This window comes from Papio anubis, chromosome 2, assembly GCF_008728515.1.
Source record: "Papio anubis isolate 15944 chromosome 2, Panubis1.0, whole genome shotgun sequence".
NCBI classification, from domain to species: Eukaryota; Metazoa; Chordata; class Mammalia; order Primates; family Cercopithecidae; genus Papio; species Papio anubis.
In genome coordinates, this window is record NC_044977.1 from 75,709,341 (window position 1) to 75,727,031 (window position 17,691).

General features: G+C 39.7%; 1 protein-coding gene and 1 long non-coding RNA gene across 7 annotated transcripts in view; one reads left to right on the forward strand and one right to left on the reverse strand.

The window, feature by feature from the left end:
* Positions 1-15,098, reverse strand: part of LOC103882005 — a 28,869-nt gene extending 13,771 nt beyond the window's left edge. Inside the window, exons 1-3 of one of the 4 annotated variants that reach the window (XR_001899746.3) lie at positions 14,966-15,002; positions 11,145-11,301; positions 7,648-8,059 (exon numbers count right to left, since the gene is read on the reverse strand). This is a non-coding gene — a long non-coding RNA (uncharacterized LOC103882005). Of the gene's footprint in view, positions 1-7,647; positions 8,060-11,144; positions 14,897-14,965 lie in introns of those variants that run through there. The other 3 variants (XR_643667.3, XR_002519959.2, XR_002519956.2) reach the window with 3 other exon arrangements.
* The window catches only part of ADAMTS9 (ADAM metallopeptidase with thrombospondin type 1 motif 9), a 174,601-nt gene that overhangs the window by 112,557 nt on the left and 44,353 nt on the right, over positions 1-17,691 (forward strand). For all 3 annotated transcript variants that reach the window (XM_009200388.3, XM_003894219.5, XM_003894220.5), the window contains 2 exons: positions 8,183-8,350; positions 14,983-15,156. In XM_009200388.3, coding sequence (XP_009198652.1) covers positions 8,183-8,350; positions 14,983-15,156 — 342 coding nt within the window. The remainder of the gene's footprint in view (positions 1-8,182; positions 8,351-14,982; positions 15,157-17,691) is intronic.

Here is a 17,691-nt window from a genome sequence, read left to right on the forward strand (position 1 = left end):
CCAAGAGTTGACATGTGAATCTTGGTTCCTTTTCTTAGACCTTTGTAGCATTGCAAAGGCTGGAGTGTTGGGGGGCAGTGGGGACGGGAGGATGGCCTAATGCCCCATCTGGCTGGGATGACCGTGACTCCCACATCCGCTTTCTTCCTTGGTGTTCCCTGCCAATCTCAGGCGCTCTCAGCTCCTTTTCATGGTAATAAGTGCCAGGGTGGTCCCAGACATAAACAGCCATCAGGCAGGCCTTGTCAACACTGGCTTTACGCCCTGAAGTCACAGCCCTTGTTTCCTGGTAAAGCTTTCTCTCCCTTCTTCCTCAATATTTTGGTTGTCGCTGCCACTGTTCAGAGCCATTCTCGTTTTGTGAGAAGCCTGTAAAACCTCCCCTAAGTGGGTTCATTGCCAATAAGGAGATACGTTTTTTGACAAAGGACTGTGACAACTCTCACAGCAGAGCAGGGCGTGGCAGGGAAGTGAGTGACTGTGGATTCCGTAATGGTTATCATTGACGCTGCTTCTGTGACTCAGGACATTTAAAGAAATGGCATAACAAAAGACAAGGGAGAAACGCAGGAGTTCTTGAGAAAAAATAAGTGTAAGCAGGGAATGATGGAGGAGAAAAGGGATGTGGCATTCAGATATAGCATCTTTCTTCTCCTTACTCTGGTGAGAAGAGACAATATTGATAAGTAATAGTCTCTAAGAGAGAAAGGGGCACCATGGAAGGAATCTTCAACATGTATGACTGCTCTGTGTATTTATTTCTCTGGGACCTTTGGAGAGAAAAGCACTTTGCCCATTTACGGGGATGAGATCTTGCCAAAGTCCTACCTTTACCTATCCATGCCTCTGTTAGAATGTTAGACTCCATTAGTTAACACATATTTTTTTAAAAACTCACCTTTTAAACTTGGTGTTAAGAGATATTCTAAGAGTCCACTGAATAGAAATAATAGTAGTGATGATGCCAAAAAAAATGTACCATTTTTATGCCGTCTGGCTGAAACACAAAGAGCTTTGCGTGCATTATCTCATTTAATTGTAGCACAATGACATTGGGTACAGATACTACTATTCTTCCATCTTACAGAGAACAAATCTGAGCTGAGAGAGGTGAAGTCACTTGCCCCTAGTGGCACCTTGGTAAAATGACAGGTAGGATTGCGGCCCAGGTCTGTCTGACTCTCAAACCTTTGCAACATTTTAGAGCAAAATGAAGACATGCACCCTCCCCACCACCCCAGCTGCCATTTCCTGTGTTGGCAGCACCCAAGCACAGCCACCACTTGGAATTTGCTCTTCACTGGTTGCTTTGGAGCAAGAGGTTGTTACACTCTTGCTTGGGAATGAGAAAGAATCAGAGTGCGTGGTTAGCTCTGGTTTTTGAACAGTACCAGAACCTAGCCCCAGGCCTCCATTGCAACTGAAACCAAATAGCGTTCTGTACTAGGGACAGAAGCTTCTTCAGCCTGCATTTTCTCCTTCCCTGCTGTGTGACCTTGAGCACAACGTGTCTCCTTTTCTCTAGTCTTGAATTTGTAAAATAAATAGATGGACAGGATAATCTTTGAGATGCCCTGCAGATTGAACATTTGAGAGATTTTTCCTTGGTGAATTGCCAGGGGGCCAAAATTTACAACCTGCAGCCTTTGCTTCTTGACCATGTAAAGAGCATTCACCCGTCAATGGAAACAGTAATTTACTATGTGGCATCTGGCAGGCCTCAAAGAGTTAATAAACCCTGAAAAATGGCCAAGAGAAAAGTAGTGTCACTTCAGCCAAGGGGAAATGTGGCCCTTTATTTATGGGATTGTATGTTTGCTTTTTGTAGTGTCTTTCTTCACAGGCACTAAAGGTGTTGTGAGAAAAGGTATTAAAGTCAGAACTATTAACATTGCATAGCTACTCTCTTCCTGGGAGACTGAGGAATCAGGCAACTCTAAAATAGTCTTAAGATACATTTCTTGAGGTCCTTGCTTTCTGTTGTTGCCATGGGTGTAAGTAGAGGTGAGCAACTGGTTGTCTTAACCAGGCCATTTTTCCAGTGTAGCTTAAGGATTAAAGTGGTTGGGGTGTGTGTGTGTGTGTGTGTGTGTGTGTGTGTGTGTGTGTGTGTGTGTTTCTTGCCCTGTCAACCAGGTTGGAGTGCAGTAGCACAGTCATAGCTCACTAACCCCAAACTCCTAGGCTAAATCAATGTTCCTACCTCAGTCACCCAAGCAGTTGGAACAATAGCCATGCACGATGCCCAGCTAATTTTTCTTTCTCTTTTTTTTTTTTGTTTTTTGTTTTTTGTTTTTTGTTTTCTGTAGAGATGGGGTCTTGTCATATTGCCCAGGCTGGTCTCAAACTCCTGAGTTCAAGTGATCCTCCCACCTCTGCCTCCCAAAATTCTGGGATTAAAGTCATGAACCAGAGTGACCAGCCCATGCTGTATTTAAAGCCTAACTCTCCTCCTTCCTGGTGCTGTGACCCTGGGCAAGTGACATCACCTCTTTGACCCTCAGTCTCCTTATCGATATAAAAAAAATCCTAATAGCGCCTGAGCCACCAGACTGCTGCTGGAATTAAATGAGAGAAGTCAATGTTCTTTAGCCCAGTATCCTGCACTTAATAAGAACACAATGAAAGGTAGCTAGTATGATTTTCAGGAGTTCTGCTCAAACTGAAAGAGAGTGCCCTTGGGGTGGCCTTTTTGAATCTAAATAACTTGTGCCAAATGAGTTCGGCGTTAGCACCGTGAGTCGGATTCCAGGTGGTTCTTTCTTTCCGACCTTTACAAAAACATGACTTTTGCTTTATAGTACACCTCTGTGATGGCTATAGCTTTCATATGTTCGTTCATTTCCATAAATATTTGCTGACTGACTACAGTGTGGAAAGCAGCAAGTAAACATATGTGAGTTGCAGCTACTATCTTTTTTCCATGTGGTAAGCCCCACATGGTTTTCCAGGCCTTCCACTGAGCAACGTTTGAAACTTAGATCACTAAATCTATATCCTTGTGCTCATGGTCTTTCTTCAGTGGAACAATAGGTACAGGCTGGCATCTCCTTTGCTTCCTCCAACAGTGTGACGCCCAGGCAGTATTCACTTCATTTGTCACTATAATTGGCAAAGGCAGTCCTGAACCTTGGGCATACGCGTTGCATCCTTTCTGATGACATACTTTCCAGATGAGCTGTGATTTTATGTTTTGTTAAAGTTAAAATGAGAGTAGAATCAAGAAGAGCTTGTTGTTGTACGAAAAGATACAACTGAACATTTTTTAAATGAAGTGATTTAAATGTTACTCTCATAGTCTGTAGACTCACAAAGGAAAGACCTTGAATAGTAATTCAGTCTCCTGTCTCAAAACACCTATCTGAGTGATGGTTAGCCATCTGTTGTCAAAAATCCGTAGATCAGAAGAGCCTTGACAACTTGGTAATAGGTTCTAGTATATGACATTTCTCTTGGCCTTTCAGTGCTTGTTATTTCTCACCTGCTGTCAGCCAGTCCTGTGGTTGGAAATATGGACTAGTTGGTCAGTACCCCCATTTCATATTTCATGTATACAGATTTTCTCATCGATAAAGAACAATTGGAGATGGGAATCACCTAGATACATAGAACTGTGCCCAGACACTGTGCTAGGGCTGTCCCCCTGGCCCATCCATTAGTCCTTGCATAGCGGGCATCTGCCATAACTCAGGCAGTCCTGGTCCTCATTCAATCGCCTTCTAGTGGTTTTTCTAAGCCCTTGCTTTTTCTTTTTTCTTTTCCTTTTTTTTTTTTTTTTTTAGATGGAGTCTCGCTCACACTGTCACCAGGCTGGAGTGCAGTGGAGGATCTCGGCTCACTGCAACCTCCACCTCCCAGTTTCAAGCGATTCTCCTTCCTCAGCCTCCTGAGTAGATAAAACTACAGGTGCATGCCACCATGCCCAGCTAATTTTTGTATTTTTAGTAGAGAAAGGGTTTCACCATGTTGGCTAGGATGGTCCTGATCTCTTGACCTTGTGATCCACCTGCCTCAGCCTCCCAAAGTGCTGGGATTACAGGCGTGAGCCACTGCACCCGGCTGCCCCTGCTTTTTCTAAGCCCCAGCATCTTCCACCCCCACCCAGAAGCCTCCTTCTGGCCAGATCCTGTGTACATCTCTGACCTCTACCTTCCCCTTCTTATTCCTTCTTGGTTCCTTATGGTATCTTTAGCAGCTCTGTGTAGAAATCCATCTTCTTTTGGATGTCCAGGTTCTTGGCAGCCTTGGCAACCCCAGGGATCCCATTCTCTTTAGTTATCCAGCCCTTCTCATTCAGGTAGACGCACCAGGGCTGTTTTCTGGCTTCTCAATAACTAAGAAACCATGTTCCTCGGTATAGGTGAAAGGACCAATGTGGGGCACCCCTAAAACCAGAGACAGCACACCAAACCCAAATTCGTCTGCACCATATCCAGTGCTACTGCTTGAGAGAGAGCCCTCGATAGAGGTTAAGAACAGATGGCCCATGTCTTAAGTTTCCTTTCCACCAGATAAATTGAAATGCAAGGATTTCAAGCACTTAGACCTTAATTAGTGAAAAGTTTTATCACAACATCTGAACAAAATGCCACATTTCAACATCCCCTTCAAACCACCTCACAGAAACAAAAGCCTGAATACCCAAGCACTTGAGATGCTGACCTTGGTACTGCTAAGTAACAAGCGGAGATTACATTGTCTGGGAGTCTTGCTCAAAGTTGCGAGGAAAATCATTCTGTTACACAAAGTTGGGTTGTTTCCCAAGAAAAAAAAGTGAGAGTCCTATTGGCAAAGTAGGAGGCTTTTTGGCTGTGAATTTGAGGAACTAAATATTCCCTAGAGCAAGAACTTGTCAGATGTGTAACCAATAAACAGCATGTACTAGGTGACGCACTAAATTTGACCATTATGTCTCAGTGACACATGGTGATGTAAAAGTCAGTGCCTGAGAAAGGACTGGAAATGATCAGATGGAAATGTCCCTCAGAATGTAAGAGCTGAAACTTGTGTTTATTTGATGATCAAAATGACAGCCCCTCTATCAAAGCATAGTAGACCCATTAATAAACCTGTTAGATTTGAACATTTCCATGAGCAGCTGCTTTTCTTCATTGGTAAGTTAGAAAGCATTAAAAGAAGAGTGTTTGCTATCAGATTAGATACCTTGAGAATTTCCTAATTGCCTTTAGATCTTAACAATATTAGGCAAATAATATGTGTGGCAAGTGCTTCATTGTTTTTTCCAAGTCAATTCCAGTCAAGTCCCCAAATTTAAAAACAAAAACAAAACACTGGAATGGGTAGGTTGCAGCTAGTCCAGACAGTAAAAAGATAAGGCATTGTATGTAGAAACTACTTCATTCATCTTCATTCCATGAGCAATAGATGTCAGTTATACCTCAGATAAATTTTTATCAGTAAGTTTGGTGATAATTTAACTATTTTTCATTGTGCTGTTATTGTTTCCAACAGAAATGTATTGATTTGTGTTGAAGTCATGTGGGAAGCACTATATAAAGCATTGCAGTTATGCCATTCTGAAAACACCAATGGTCTCCACTAATAGTACCTACCTCTATTACTGAGTTTCACTGGATTATTGGGATGATTAAATTAGATGATGCATATAAAGTCTTAGGGTAATGCCTGGCTCATAAATGTGAGAGAGTTGTACCTTTTCCAATTATTCTTCTACAGATTGTTGCCAACTTTTAGGCTGTACCTTCTGATGACCACAGTAGATTGCTAAATTAATATTTCTAACAACTCTCTTTTCCCTTATATATTAAGAGACAGCTTGTTTGGACTATTTGTATATTGAAATGAGTATCCCTACAGATAGACTTGTGTTAAGGTCACCCATGTTCGTTTCTTTACCCTAGTCAAGCAAATTTTATCACCCATAATTCTATATCCTTTAAGTTTAACTCATTTCCTAGAAATAAATGTATCTTTGATTCCCAATGCTGTATCTCCCAGTTTTCCCCCATCTCTGTAAGTGTTATCACTGTCTACCCAGTGGCCCAAACCAGAAACCTGAAGGTTATCCCTGATACTGCCCTTTCCTCTCCACCCTAGAGTAGATCCATCATTTCTACTTCAAAAAAAAAAAAAAATACATCTTAAATCCACCAACTTCCCCTATCCAAGCATTCCTGAGTCAGTTTCTCATTTCCACTCACACTGTATTCCCATTTGGGCTCTACTCAACAAAGTAAATGTTTTGAAACAAAAATCAGACCATGTCTTACTCTGACTTGAAACTCTTCAGTGATCTTTCATCTTGTGCAGAATAAAATCCAAACTCATAATTGTAGTTCATAGCTTTGCTGCCTGACCCCAGGAAGCCCCTCAGTGAGCCCTCTTCCAACCACTCCAGCCTGTTTGTTTCCTAGTACTTATCTCAATGAATAACCATATATTTATTTTTGTCATCACTTAAGTGATATCAGTTTCCCTCACTGGTCTGTAAGCTCCATGAAGGTAGGGACTTGTCAGTTTTGTTTATCCCTGTATTTCTAGTACTTTGCATAATTTCTGGAACATAGTAGGTGCTCTATAAATGTTTGTCGCATAAATAAATGAATTCATTCCGAATTCAATTGAACCCTTATATTATTTTCTTTTTGGAGAAACATTTTAAAATATTAAAATTGGTCACTATTAATAGGGATTATCTGTGTGCAAGTCATCAGTCCACCTTTAGAGTTTGTGGAGATACTTCTAGGAACTTCATTCTAAAAGCCTTTTAGAATTATATCGCAAAGTCTTTATATAGATCAAACACTATAGGCTGAATGATCAATATTTTTGTTTTGGTATAGATATTTCAAGTTGGGTGCCTTCCTTCCATCCTGTGTACTCTATTAAGATTTTCAGAATGACTACTCCAAATCATAATATTCTTAAAATTAGAGCCCAAATGAAAACAGCAATATTTTTACCTCCTAAAGTTAAAAAAATTAAAGCCAAATGTATTAATATGCATACTTTACATTTCTCTATGAGCAACTATTGAAAATTTTATAGTGGTTTGTGTTTACTAGAAAAACATGTCTGGTACATTTATGAATGGATAACTGTGAGCATGCTTGGTAATAGTGGCTGAATTAATGTGAGGCTACATGTTTCACATGGTGCTATTTATTAGGCATAAAAGGGCATGTTGGTAATTTAACAAAATCACAAAGTTAGTGGGGGAAATAAGAAATATTGAATGGAAGGAAGTGACACTTAAAATCTGTTTTCATTGCATTTTCACATTTTGTTCTTCATTCTTAAACTCATTTCCCTCTAAAAAGCAAGACCATTATATTGGGAAATAATGTGTCTTGAAAACCTGAGCCAGCAGCTTATGATCCGAGTGGTAATGACTTCTGTAATCACTAATGAGGCAATGGACATTGCATATCTCAGCACACTCACTGGGGCCGGCCTCTTGCCTGTTTTACAAAAAGCTGTCATATCAAATTTTTGTCCCGACTCCATGGGCACTTTGATTCCTAAACCTTTCTGAGAAACCTAATCTGAAATCAAAGTCAAGTTTCTCAGATGTGGTCAGACAAGGTCACATTTAAAACAGTCCAGTGAATCTGCAGATCAAAGTTGAAAGGTAATGCCTCCCTCCCAAAATTGGCACAGACTTACCTGCTAGCTTACCTTTCAGTTTCTAACATGCCTTTTTCACCTCTTCCCAATGGACTGGGAAAATGAGAGCTTATCTTCTGGAAAACGGTTGAAGAGTTTTATTCTTAAATCATTTAATGAAGAAATTGAACATAGTTGTGTTTTGGAAATGCACCTTTATCCCAATCAGTGAATCACAAGGCATTTTGTTGAAGAAATATCTCACTATTTCATAGTAGGACTTCTTAAAATCAGAATTTCATGGTAATTTCAGGTTCATGAGCTTTATTTTTGGCTCCAATGATCAGGATTTACCCACACTCTTGAGTGAGCCAAAATGCCACACAGGATTGCTGCTGTAATGCTATGGACATTTTTTTTTCAATGCCACCTTCCTTCCCTATTGAGCCTTGAGATATTATCCAAACTGGCGCTGTAAAAGAGGGGAATGGTAACTCTTGTTAGGCATTCTCTTAACATCTCACAACGCAGGTTTTTTCTCAAACTCCATGTGATTAAAAAACAACAACAACCTTGCCATTGCTTTATATTGCAGTGTTCTGTCTCTTGTGGTCGAGGGCATAAACAACGAAATGTTTACTGCATGGCAAAAGATGGAAGCCATTTAGAAAGTGATTACTGTAAACACCTGGCTAAGCCACATGGGCACAGAAAGTGCCGAGGAGGAAGATGCCCCAAATGGAAAGCTGGCGCTTGGAGTCAGGTGAGCAATGCTTCTCCTCTACTGACTGCTTCCTTACTTTTGGCCACGTGGCTGACACCAGTGTGTTCACTTGTGTTTCTATGCACGGTTTTGGTTTTACTGAGGGGAGCTCGGGGACTGGGAGGGGAGAATCATTACCTAGATAGTCAGGATACTTACTAGCTGTGTGACATTGGGCTTCAGCCTCTGGAGCTTTGGATGATACCTATAATTAGGGGTGGCTGTGAGGGTGAATTCTAAGTGGAAATAGGAGTCAGATGGAGCACAGAGCAGTCCTTTAATACTTCACTGATGGCATTGCATTATCACCACATAGAAAACTACTAATTCAGACTGCACTGAAGCTGACTATGGTCACCTGGCAGAAATTGAGTCTTGGTTTACCTTGGTGGTTCTTGAAGAAAGGGCTATCAACAGAAAGTATTAGAAAATACCTCTGCCCGTTTGCTTATTTACAAAAGGTGAAGGACAGGAGGGAGAGTTCTCTATTATTTTCCAGCTATATGACCTTGGGTAATTTAGTTTTCCTGAGCCTACTACACCTGGCTCTTATGACGACTTAATGCAATCATGAATGCCCCGTGCTTTGCAGGGGTCTTGAATCTAGTAGGCTTTCAAGAGTAATATTTTATTTGGGCAAGTGTGATGTGTGTATGGGATGGAGAAGGGGGTGAGTGCCCAAGACACTGATTACAGTTAGACTCCACTAATTCTAAACATTTCATAAGCTAGTCAGGAACTGGGTGTGAGTTTCCCTGTTGAACTTGAAACAGGAACTTTAGAAGCTTCTGTTTAATCTATAAACACTGGATATGTGAACTAAAGCCATTCATATCAAATCTTTAGAATAGATCTGGTAACTCTACACTTGCACATTTTCTTAGTTTGGTTGAAGGTGCTAACTTAAAAGTAATAAGGCTCAATTTCTTTTAAAATATTCTGTATTTAATGCTGCTCCTTCTCTCCACTAATCTGAATCAATGAGGTTTTACTGTATTTCTGGTGCTTCCATGCAGTGGAGAATCATTCAGATGACTCCAGATAATCGATGGGAATCTAGGTTCAAGGTTGGCAGGCTCTAGAATGGATTCTTCCAGAGCCTAGAATCTTGATTCTTAAGGCCCCAAAATAGCTTTGGTCATAGCTACATTAACATGGGGAGGATTTGAGAATCCTCCATTTCAATATGACTAATGGAAAATTCCTTCAGAAACCTGAATGTATTTTCAGTGCCCTGATCTGGCATCAGTGCCCTCCATATCTTCCATCATCAATCCCCAGGACAGTGGCCTCATCCCTCTCAAGGCCTTGATCGTAATGAAACACGGGAGTTTTGTTTGTTTTAATTTAACAATAAGAAAATAAATCTGTACCCAGCCAGAGCTAGTTCCTCCTCTGCCTTCCTTCAGGGAGCATATTCAAGGCAGTATTTCATACCAATCATCCTTCTTAATGTTTTTCTAAGTGATCCTTGTCATCTGTTAACTTCCATCCCTTTTATTTTTTGGAGCTATTTGATTCACGTAAAAGCTCGCAGCTAGCATTACTTAAGATACCATGCTAATTAGCGTGTCCTCTTGTGGACTTTCATGATCTGTTACTTTTGTATGTTCCTTGGCCTCTACTTATCTATTTGTATTTACCTCTGAATATTAAGTTCAGAGCACGTAAGTGATGCTCATGTTAAAAGCCAATATTCACAAAGGATAATTAAAAGAATATTTTGGTCTTTATTGGTAAACACAGAGTGAGTTTTAATCCAGCATCGTGTGATCTTGATGGGAAGCCTAAAATTGCTTACAAAGCTGAAATGATTAGGTTTAAACCCTGGGGGTTTTTGCCAACATAAGGTAATAGGATTATCAGAATGCCTCCCCAGAAAAAACTGCACCTGTTCAAAATGATTGCTTGGAAAAATCAAGTCACCTTTGTAGAAAATGCAAGTAAACACAGTTATATAATGGTCTGTGGCCAGCCTTATAATGTCCTGATTTGATTTGTAGAAATGAATTATAAAAGCAGGCAAGACAAAGTACTGCATGGGTAAAATTCAATTTGGGTAATTTAGAAGTGTACCTGAAAATAATCAGACCCAGTGGTTAATGGAGAAAGACGGTCTGCATGATTAAGGATTATTGGCTTCCTAATGATCCAGTGGTAAACAAGAATATCCCTAAGGCTGTGATATTAAGCAAGAGTAATGATTGTCCACTTGCAGCAATATTTAGAAGATTTTATATCTGGCCTTTCTGTTTTCTGCCAGTAGTTACAGCCTAGTCATCCTGTCTTCAAGGTAGGAAAAATAACTGGTTTAATTTCTCATCACATCCAAAGGTCTGATGATAATATGATACATAGAATATTGGGATAGAAACTATGATAGCCATGGTAATCCTTACAGTCTCTCCCCCAGTATTGATGTTTTGAGATTTAAAGTGGATATTTCATTTCTGTGTCTTCTGAATCTTGAATTTGTAAAGAAAATCAGCTTTTCTTGAAGGGGGCGGAATTATCCTTACTAGGGCCTCAAAGGGTTTTTCTCTCTCTGAAAAGGTTACATTTAATTTGTTTGGATATTTTTAATCAAGAGCTAAGGAATGCCTATGAATTTTTAAGACAAAAATTAGCATCAAGTTCTTGATTCAGACTGACAAATGTGAAGACTCTATATTCCCATAATGCAAAAGCGTTTCACAGTAAAACTTTTTTAACGTATACTATCTCTATAGAGTTTTTAAAATAAAGATCAAAAATAAAAAGAATAAATTATCAGATTATAATGAAAGTAACACACCAACACATTCATCACTTATGAGTTCATTCAATGAAGTCATTCATCAGTCCTGAGACGCAGGTCGTTTTCACAGTTCAACACATTTGTGGTCAGGATGGGCTTCACAAACTATGGAATGTCATGATTTCCTTAACAGCCCTTGTTATCTTTCTTAGTGCTACAAAATATAATGATGTGTCTTGCAATCAGTGTTGTCTTACATTCAATGAAGCATTAAGTTTTAAAAGATCTTCAGTGCTAATGCTGAAATAGAAACTGGCGAATTACATTAGGAATATACCATACCATCCATTCTTGATTAAGACTTTTCTTATAATTACAGTTAGAGCAGCTGGGTTGTGGTATCATTCTGAAGTGTCCTTCAAGTGTTTAATAGAGAAATGTGGCAAATGTGTGGCTTGTGTTATTTGAGAAATTAAGGAAGCCATATGCATGTGGTCAGTGAGGAGAACCAGAGTTGCTTTAGTATTTTGTGCTTTTCATTTATTTTGTTTTTATTTGACGCATGAGCATTGATATTGAATTGTCTGAAGACAGGCCTCTCACCCACACCCTCACTGACCTAGTATAAAAGACTGCATCATATTAGCACCAATTTAAAAACTGGGATCACAAATGCACATTCACAGTAGCTATGCTACCTTGTCTAAGACAAATTTTACTTTGTGTTTTTGGTTTTGTTTTCACTTGAGTTAGGGTGATTATCTCTGTTTTTTGTTTTATTTGTTTATGGAGTATCTGCCTAAAAGGTTTATTGGGAAGTATCAGAGGTATTTTATGTAAAATGCTTAGCCTAGAGCTAAGCTTTGAACTGGGGGTGATTTTGTACCCCACGGGACATTTGGGACTGTCTAGAGACAGTTTTGTTTGTCACAACTTTGGGGGGAATGAGGAGGAATGCAACTAGCATCTGGTGGGTACAAACCAGGGATGCTGCTAAACTTTCTACAATGCACAGGACAACCCCCACACAAAAAAAGAATTATTTAATTGAGAAACCTCAGTATACTAGCATATACTGTATGCTAGTATAGAAAGCCTAGCATATAGTAAATGCTTAGTAAAAGTTTGTATTATTGTTATTATTATTGCTTATAAAAGTTGGTTTATATAGTTATTTTTCAAACTAATCGCTGCTTTAATGTCATCACCATAATTTCAGCAGTAATCCTGGAAGAAAGTACTTTAAAACTCTTTCTAGGTTTTCAAGTATGTATTATGATTCCCTAAACATCAAAAGTTCCATGGAGATTCTTTCTCTCTATGGAAATAAGCATCAAGTTCCCCTTTTAAGTTGGTGAGTTCTGCATACTAGCATTGCACAGTGGGGAGTAGAGGGAGATGAAACATAGCTCCCAGCTCAGTAGTTCAGAACGAAAAACATCTACTTTCAAACCTGCACGAATAGACTGTGGTGGTGGGATGATGGCTGTGGAGGGAGCACATTAATAGAGGCCCTTCAGAGTTCATTTTCATCTGCAAACAAACTAAAAGGTGTACTGAACAGAACAAGAAAACTTGGATTTACACACACACACACACATACCACCACCATCACTGCCTCCAGGGTCACACAGAGGTCTTTCTGATGCTGTTTTATTCATGGGGGTGCCTGCACAAATCTCTCAGAATTCCAAGCAAGCCTGGCTGGCTCTGTATGCAAACTGTTGCCTCCCTTGAGACAGCACAGGAAGAAAAGTGGAACACAGAAAACTAACTCCGATGGAGTGCACCTCATTTTGAGCAAAGATTACTGTGAATGCGTTATTCAGAAAGGCAGGCTTGTACCTTGCTGTGAGCACTTAAGTCATGTAGAAACTTTTGAATGTGGTATTTCAAAGCTGGCTTTGACATCATGAAAATCAGAAGCCAGAATGACATATTGTATAATTGAACCTTCCTGTGTCTTAATTTGTCTTTTGAAAAATTATCAAACACTGTAGGAAGTGATTTTTTAAATGTTGGATACTTATGGCTCTTAGTACCGTGCCTTCATTGAACCATAAGTAATTTTTTCAATTACAATAGCATCAAAAAGAGGTTTGATTTATCTAGTAGCCTGAATAGTCTTATACATTCTAAAAGTCTTTAAATATGTTTTCATTTTTCTTTAGGTTGTTAAAACATTATGGGATTCTGCATATATTTAAGCCCTATGCCAAACTCAAATTTGTTTACAATATTCTTTCAGTATTTCTATTTGGATATATTGTTCCAGAAATGTGCTCTTTTATATTTAAGACCTCAAATTGAAATAGTCAAAAAAGACTTTTTGCTTGTTGTTTATTGATGATGATAATGTTTGAACATTTCTGTCATTTATGGGGTAACTCTACCATGTTACAGTACATTCTTTTCCAATGTAATCAATAGGAAATATTATTCATGTAGCTCTAATAAGCATTAAATGGCCATTCTCTATAGATAGGGTTATCACTTGTGTTCGGGAACCCTCCCATTACACCCAGGACATAATGACTTTAAAAGTCTGGTTTCTTGTGGGTCACATACTCATTCAATCCAATTAATACAATTGAACCCAAACAATAGTAGCTACGTTGATCCAAAATATTTTCTTCTGTTCAGCTAGCTTTGGTGTGAACATATGGTTCTCCTCTCTGGCATAGATTTATCTGAAACAATATGCTTTCCCAAGTTACCTTCTAAATATAATTACCTGTTTTCTTAAAATCTGAAATGGAGAGAAAATTAACATTCAGCAGAATCCATTTGGGTGTGATTCTTGATAGAAAATTTCCATTAATAGCCTCGGAGAAAGTTGAATGATGCTACAGGTTAATTGGAAAATAAGTTTTTCAAGTTTGAAAGAGCATGATTCTATTCTTTAAGAAGACTTCCTCCTAGAAATATGGCTTTAATGTATGTTAAGCTTGTTTTCTCAACACCAGACCAATAAATGGGGACGGAGCTATCACAGAATTTGGAACTAATTTTTAATAGCTAAGTGTAATAATATGCCATTCTTTCCAAATGTTGCCTTTAGTTTCTGGCTGTCAAAACCTTAATCAAGACAATAATTCTTGGCCTGGCCATAAGTGAGATTATGAAACCCAGCAATGAGGAAACTATTAAAAAATTAATTTAGAGGAAAGTTAATTGCAGATTTAATATGGTGTTTTGCAACTTGGTCAACAAAATGTTTCAACATGATTAACAATATTTTTCAAGGGCTGAAAACATTAAGCCCGAGGAAATGGTTTTTCCTGTCAGCTTTTATTCTTCATATATTCATCTGAGGTTGTAAATAGACACAAATTCTTTAGTGAATTCTGTGGTTAAAAAAATATTCCCTTATCTCCATGAATAGGAGCAAGGAAAGGAAGAGACTGAAGAAAATAATTCTACTTATAAGGTCCTAAAATCTTCAGTGGTTTACTCTCCTTGGGTTATATTTTTAATCTGCCAAGAAATTCTTCTTGTACAACACTGTCTCTCCAGTTTTCATGAATCTCAAATCCTCCAGGATAGAAATCATTTCAAGTTTTCATTTCTCATGGCAGCACTATTTCTAGGTTGTGCTAAATGCTTCATAATGATTTCTATCAACCTCTTCAATCCTTCAAGAATTTCATTAACTTGAGGGATTCCTCCAAACTTGAGCACCTTCCTCACTCTCCAGCATGGATAAGATAAGCAGTCAGTTTCCCAGTTTAAGACATGATCTGGGATTCCTTTCATTGCAAATTAGAAAGCGATGTGATAGCTATGAAAGTCATTGGATTAGGAGTGCATTCCCCTCCTCTGTGACCCTCGACACCCCCCGCCCCCCCAAAAATAAATGAGCCGAAGCTCCCACTTACCTCCTCTGTCTTCTTAGTGCTCTGTGTCCTGTGGCCGAGGCGTGCAGCAGAGGCATGTGGGCTGTCAGATCGGAACACATAAAATAGCCAGAGAGACCGAGTGCAACCCGTACACCAGACCGGAGTCGGAACGTGACTGCCAAGGCCCACGGTGTCCCCTCTACACTTGGAGGGCAGAGGAATGGCAAGAAGTAAGTAGAGCCACGAAGGGGCACCTGCCAGGCATTTCACATGTGTGCCCCTTGCTATCATCATATCTGTTCCCTATAAAGCCAGAGAAGTCATCGAGCACAGTTACAATGCTGGCTCTTTCCCAAAAGGTTCAATGTTAGACTCCCGCGTTCGCTCCAACAAGGGTGGGAGAACTTGTTTTTAAGCAATGTCTGTCTGCGTTCCTGAGTGTTCCAAGTCTGGCCGCCTCAAAAAAAAAAAAAAAAGTAACAGGCCATGGGCCAGATGCATTCAGATATCTTTCACAGAAGGAGGGGGAGATAGAAGGAATATTTTAAATATGTCATTTTTGTCCAGATTTGGTCATTCTGTATTTGTTTAAATAGCCACAGGGCAAACTTTAGGTAGAACCCACTCTGTATTTTTCCTCTTTCTATGACTTCGGCTGTCGGGTAGAAGATGGGCATTCATGTGAAACCTTGATTAATTAGTGAAAGATTTCTAACATTAAAAAAAAAAAAAAAAAAAGGAATAGTATCTGAAGAAACTGCTCCGTTGATGGTCCATGCAGAAGTGGACAAGACTTGCTTTTTCCCTGGCTTCAAGTTAATGTTTGGTTAAAGAAAACATTGTGTCCATGGGGAAGAGTTCAGCCAGGGAAGTTTTGTAGGAGGTAACCTCTGTTTCCAGAACAGAAGATTAAATTGTAGAAAAGGTGGGGAAGAATTAGAAAGCAAAACCACATCCACTGATGTTTACATAAAAAACAAAATGCATGCCATTTGAGGTGCAGAGATAATGAGAGATAAGACAGGAAATCCCCCACCACGAAGAGCTTTTCAGAACACAAAGAAAGGGTATGGTTTGGAGAACAGTTAGACTGTACCCCTGGCACTGTGCTGGATACTTTTTGTTCATTGCTTCACTTAATCTTTTTAACCACCAGACAAGGTGAGTATTATTATTATCATCATCCCATTTTGCAGGTGAAAAAACTGAGGTTCAGAAAGTCTATGTCATTTGCCCAAGTGTCATATACCTAGCACCTAGCAAGTAGAAGAAGCAAGACTTGATGCTAAGTTTGTTCTGTTAAACCAGTATGAAATACTAGAACTGCATTCTTTAGCCCATTGAGATTCAGCCACCCATCCCTGTCTTCCCCTTCCCTCGCTTCCTCATGGATTACTTCCATTATTTGCAGTAATTTCTTTTCTTTGGGAAACTCACCCTCTCCATCTACTCAGTCTTTTTGCTGTTTTCCTTCTTTACTTTTATATTCCCACCAGACAGTGGCAGGGAGGAATTCCTAAAGCAGTTACATTTCAGATTTACAGCTCTTGAACCACATGAGTTATTTGGAACCCTAGAGATCATAAAATTCTACAGACTTGGTTCATATCCCAGCGCTGCCACACATTAGCCAAGGGACTTGGAGCAAGGATTTTTGATTTCTCTGAGCCTTGGATTATCCATCTGTAGAATGGGGATAAAATAACTTTGCAGAGTTGTTCTGAGAAAACTGGAGATAATAGTGTTATCTATTACCAATTACGGTTTGGGGATTGGCAATGTCAGATATAGAAGGAAGAGGAGACTCCCTCATCTGTCTCTCTCTCCCCCTCAGTATGACCTCTTGATTCTCTTTGTTTCAGACCTACCATGGCCTACTCTCTCCATCTCCCTCTTTGTGTCATGCTAAACCCGACCCTGCTCCAAGGAGCAGAAAGTAAGAGAGTGTTCAGAAATGAGTCTAAGCTGACTGTTCGTGCTTTAGCCAGTTTTTGAAAATGCTAGAGACAATCATGAAAATGCAGACTCTGTTTACAATTCCTTTTGCATCCCAAAGAATAGAAAAACCTTGCCACATGTGCACTGAAGAAATTCTTCTCTGATCATGCAAAATATGCCTAAAATTTACTTCTTTGCATGTGTCGTACAGATGGATTTTTTTAAAACCTTACTCAAATATTGCTGTTAAACTCTGTGGAAGAATACAAGGCCTCAGGAGACAGCCTGGCCTGGGCCTCTATATCAGATATAGAGATATAAAGATACTCTATATCATAGGAGTATCTCCTATGATATTCCTATGGTGTCCTATAGGAGGCCTGTCATTGGCAAAGTGATGCCCAGGGCAGCTGGAGGTGGGGAGAAACCTCACCAAAAGTTTTCATGTTTCCCATATATGCAAGGCCTGCTGACAGCCTGCTCAGAAGGTCTCTGCAGCAGCAAGAATGAGAGTGAAGGATGACAGTAACTGGGCAATTACCTTAATTGATCAAATCAGGAAAAGGGTGGCCACGCCTCCTGTTTGCCTGGGGTAGTCCTCGTGTAATTATTAATTGTTCCTACTTTTATGATCAAAAGCGCGCTTGTTCAACAGTAAGTTGGGTGGTCACTTGGTAAGACAGCACCCTTCGGGCTCCCCTAAATCACAGCCCTCACCTCCTTTCTTGCTCCCACCTCGTCTCACATCCATTCATTCAGCTACCGTTTTACCTGATATCCACTGATGCAGGCACAGGTTTCCACTTTTCTCCCACACCTAGTGTCGT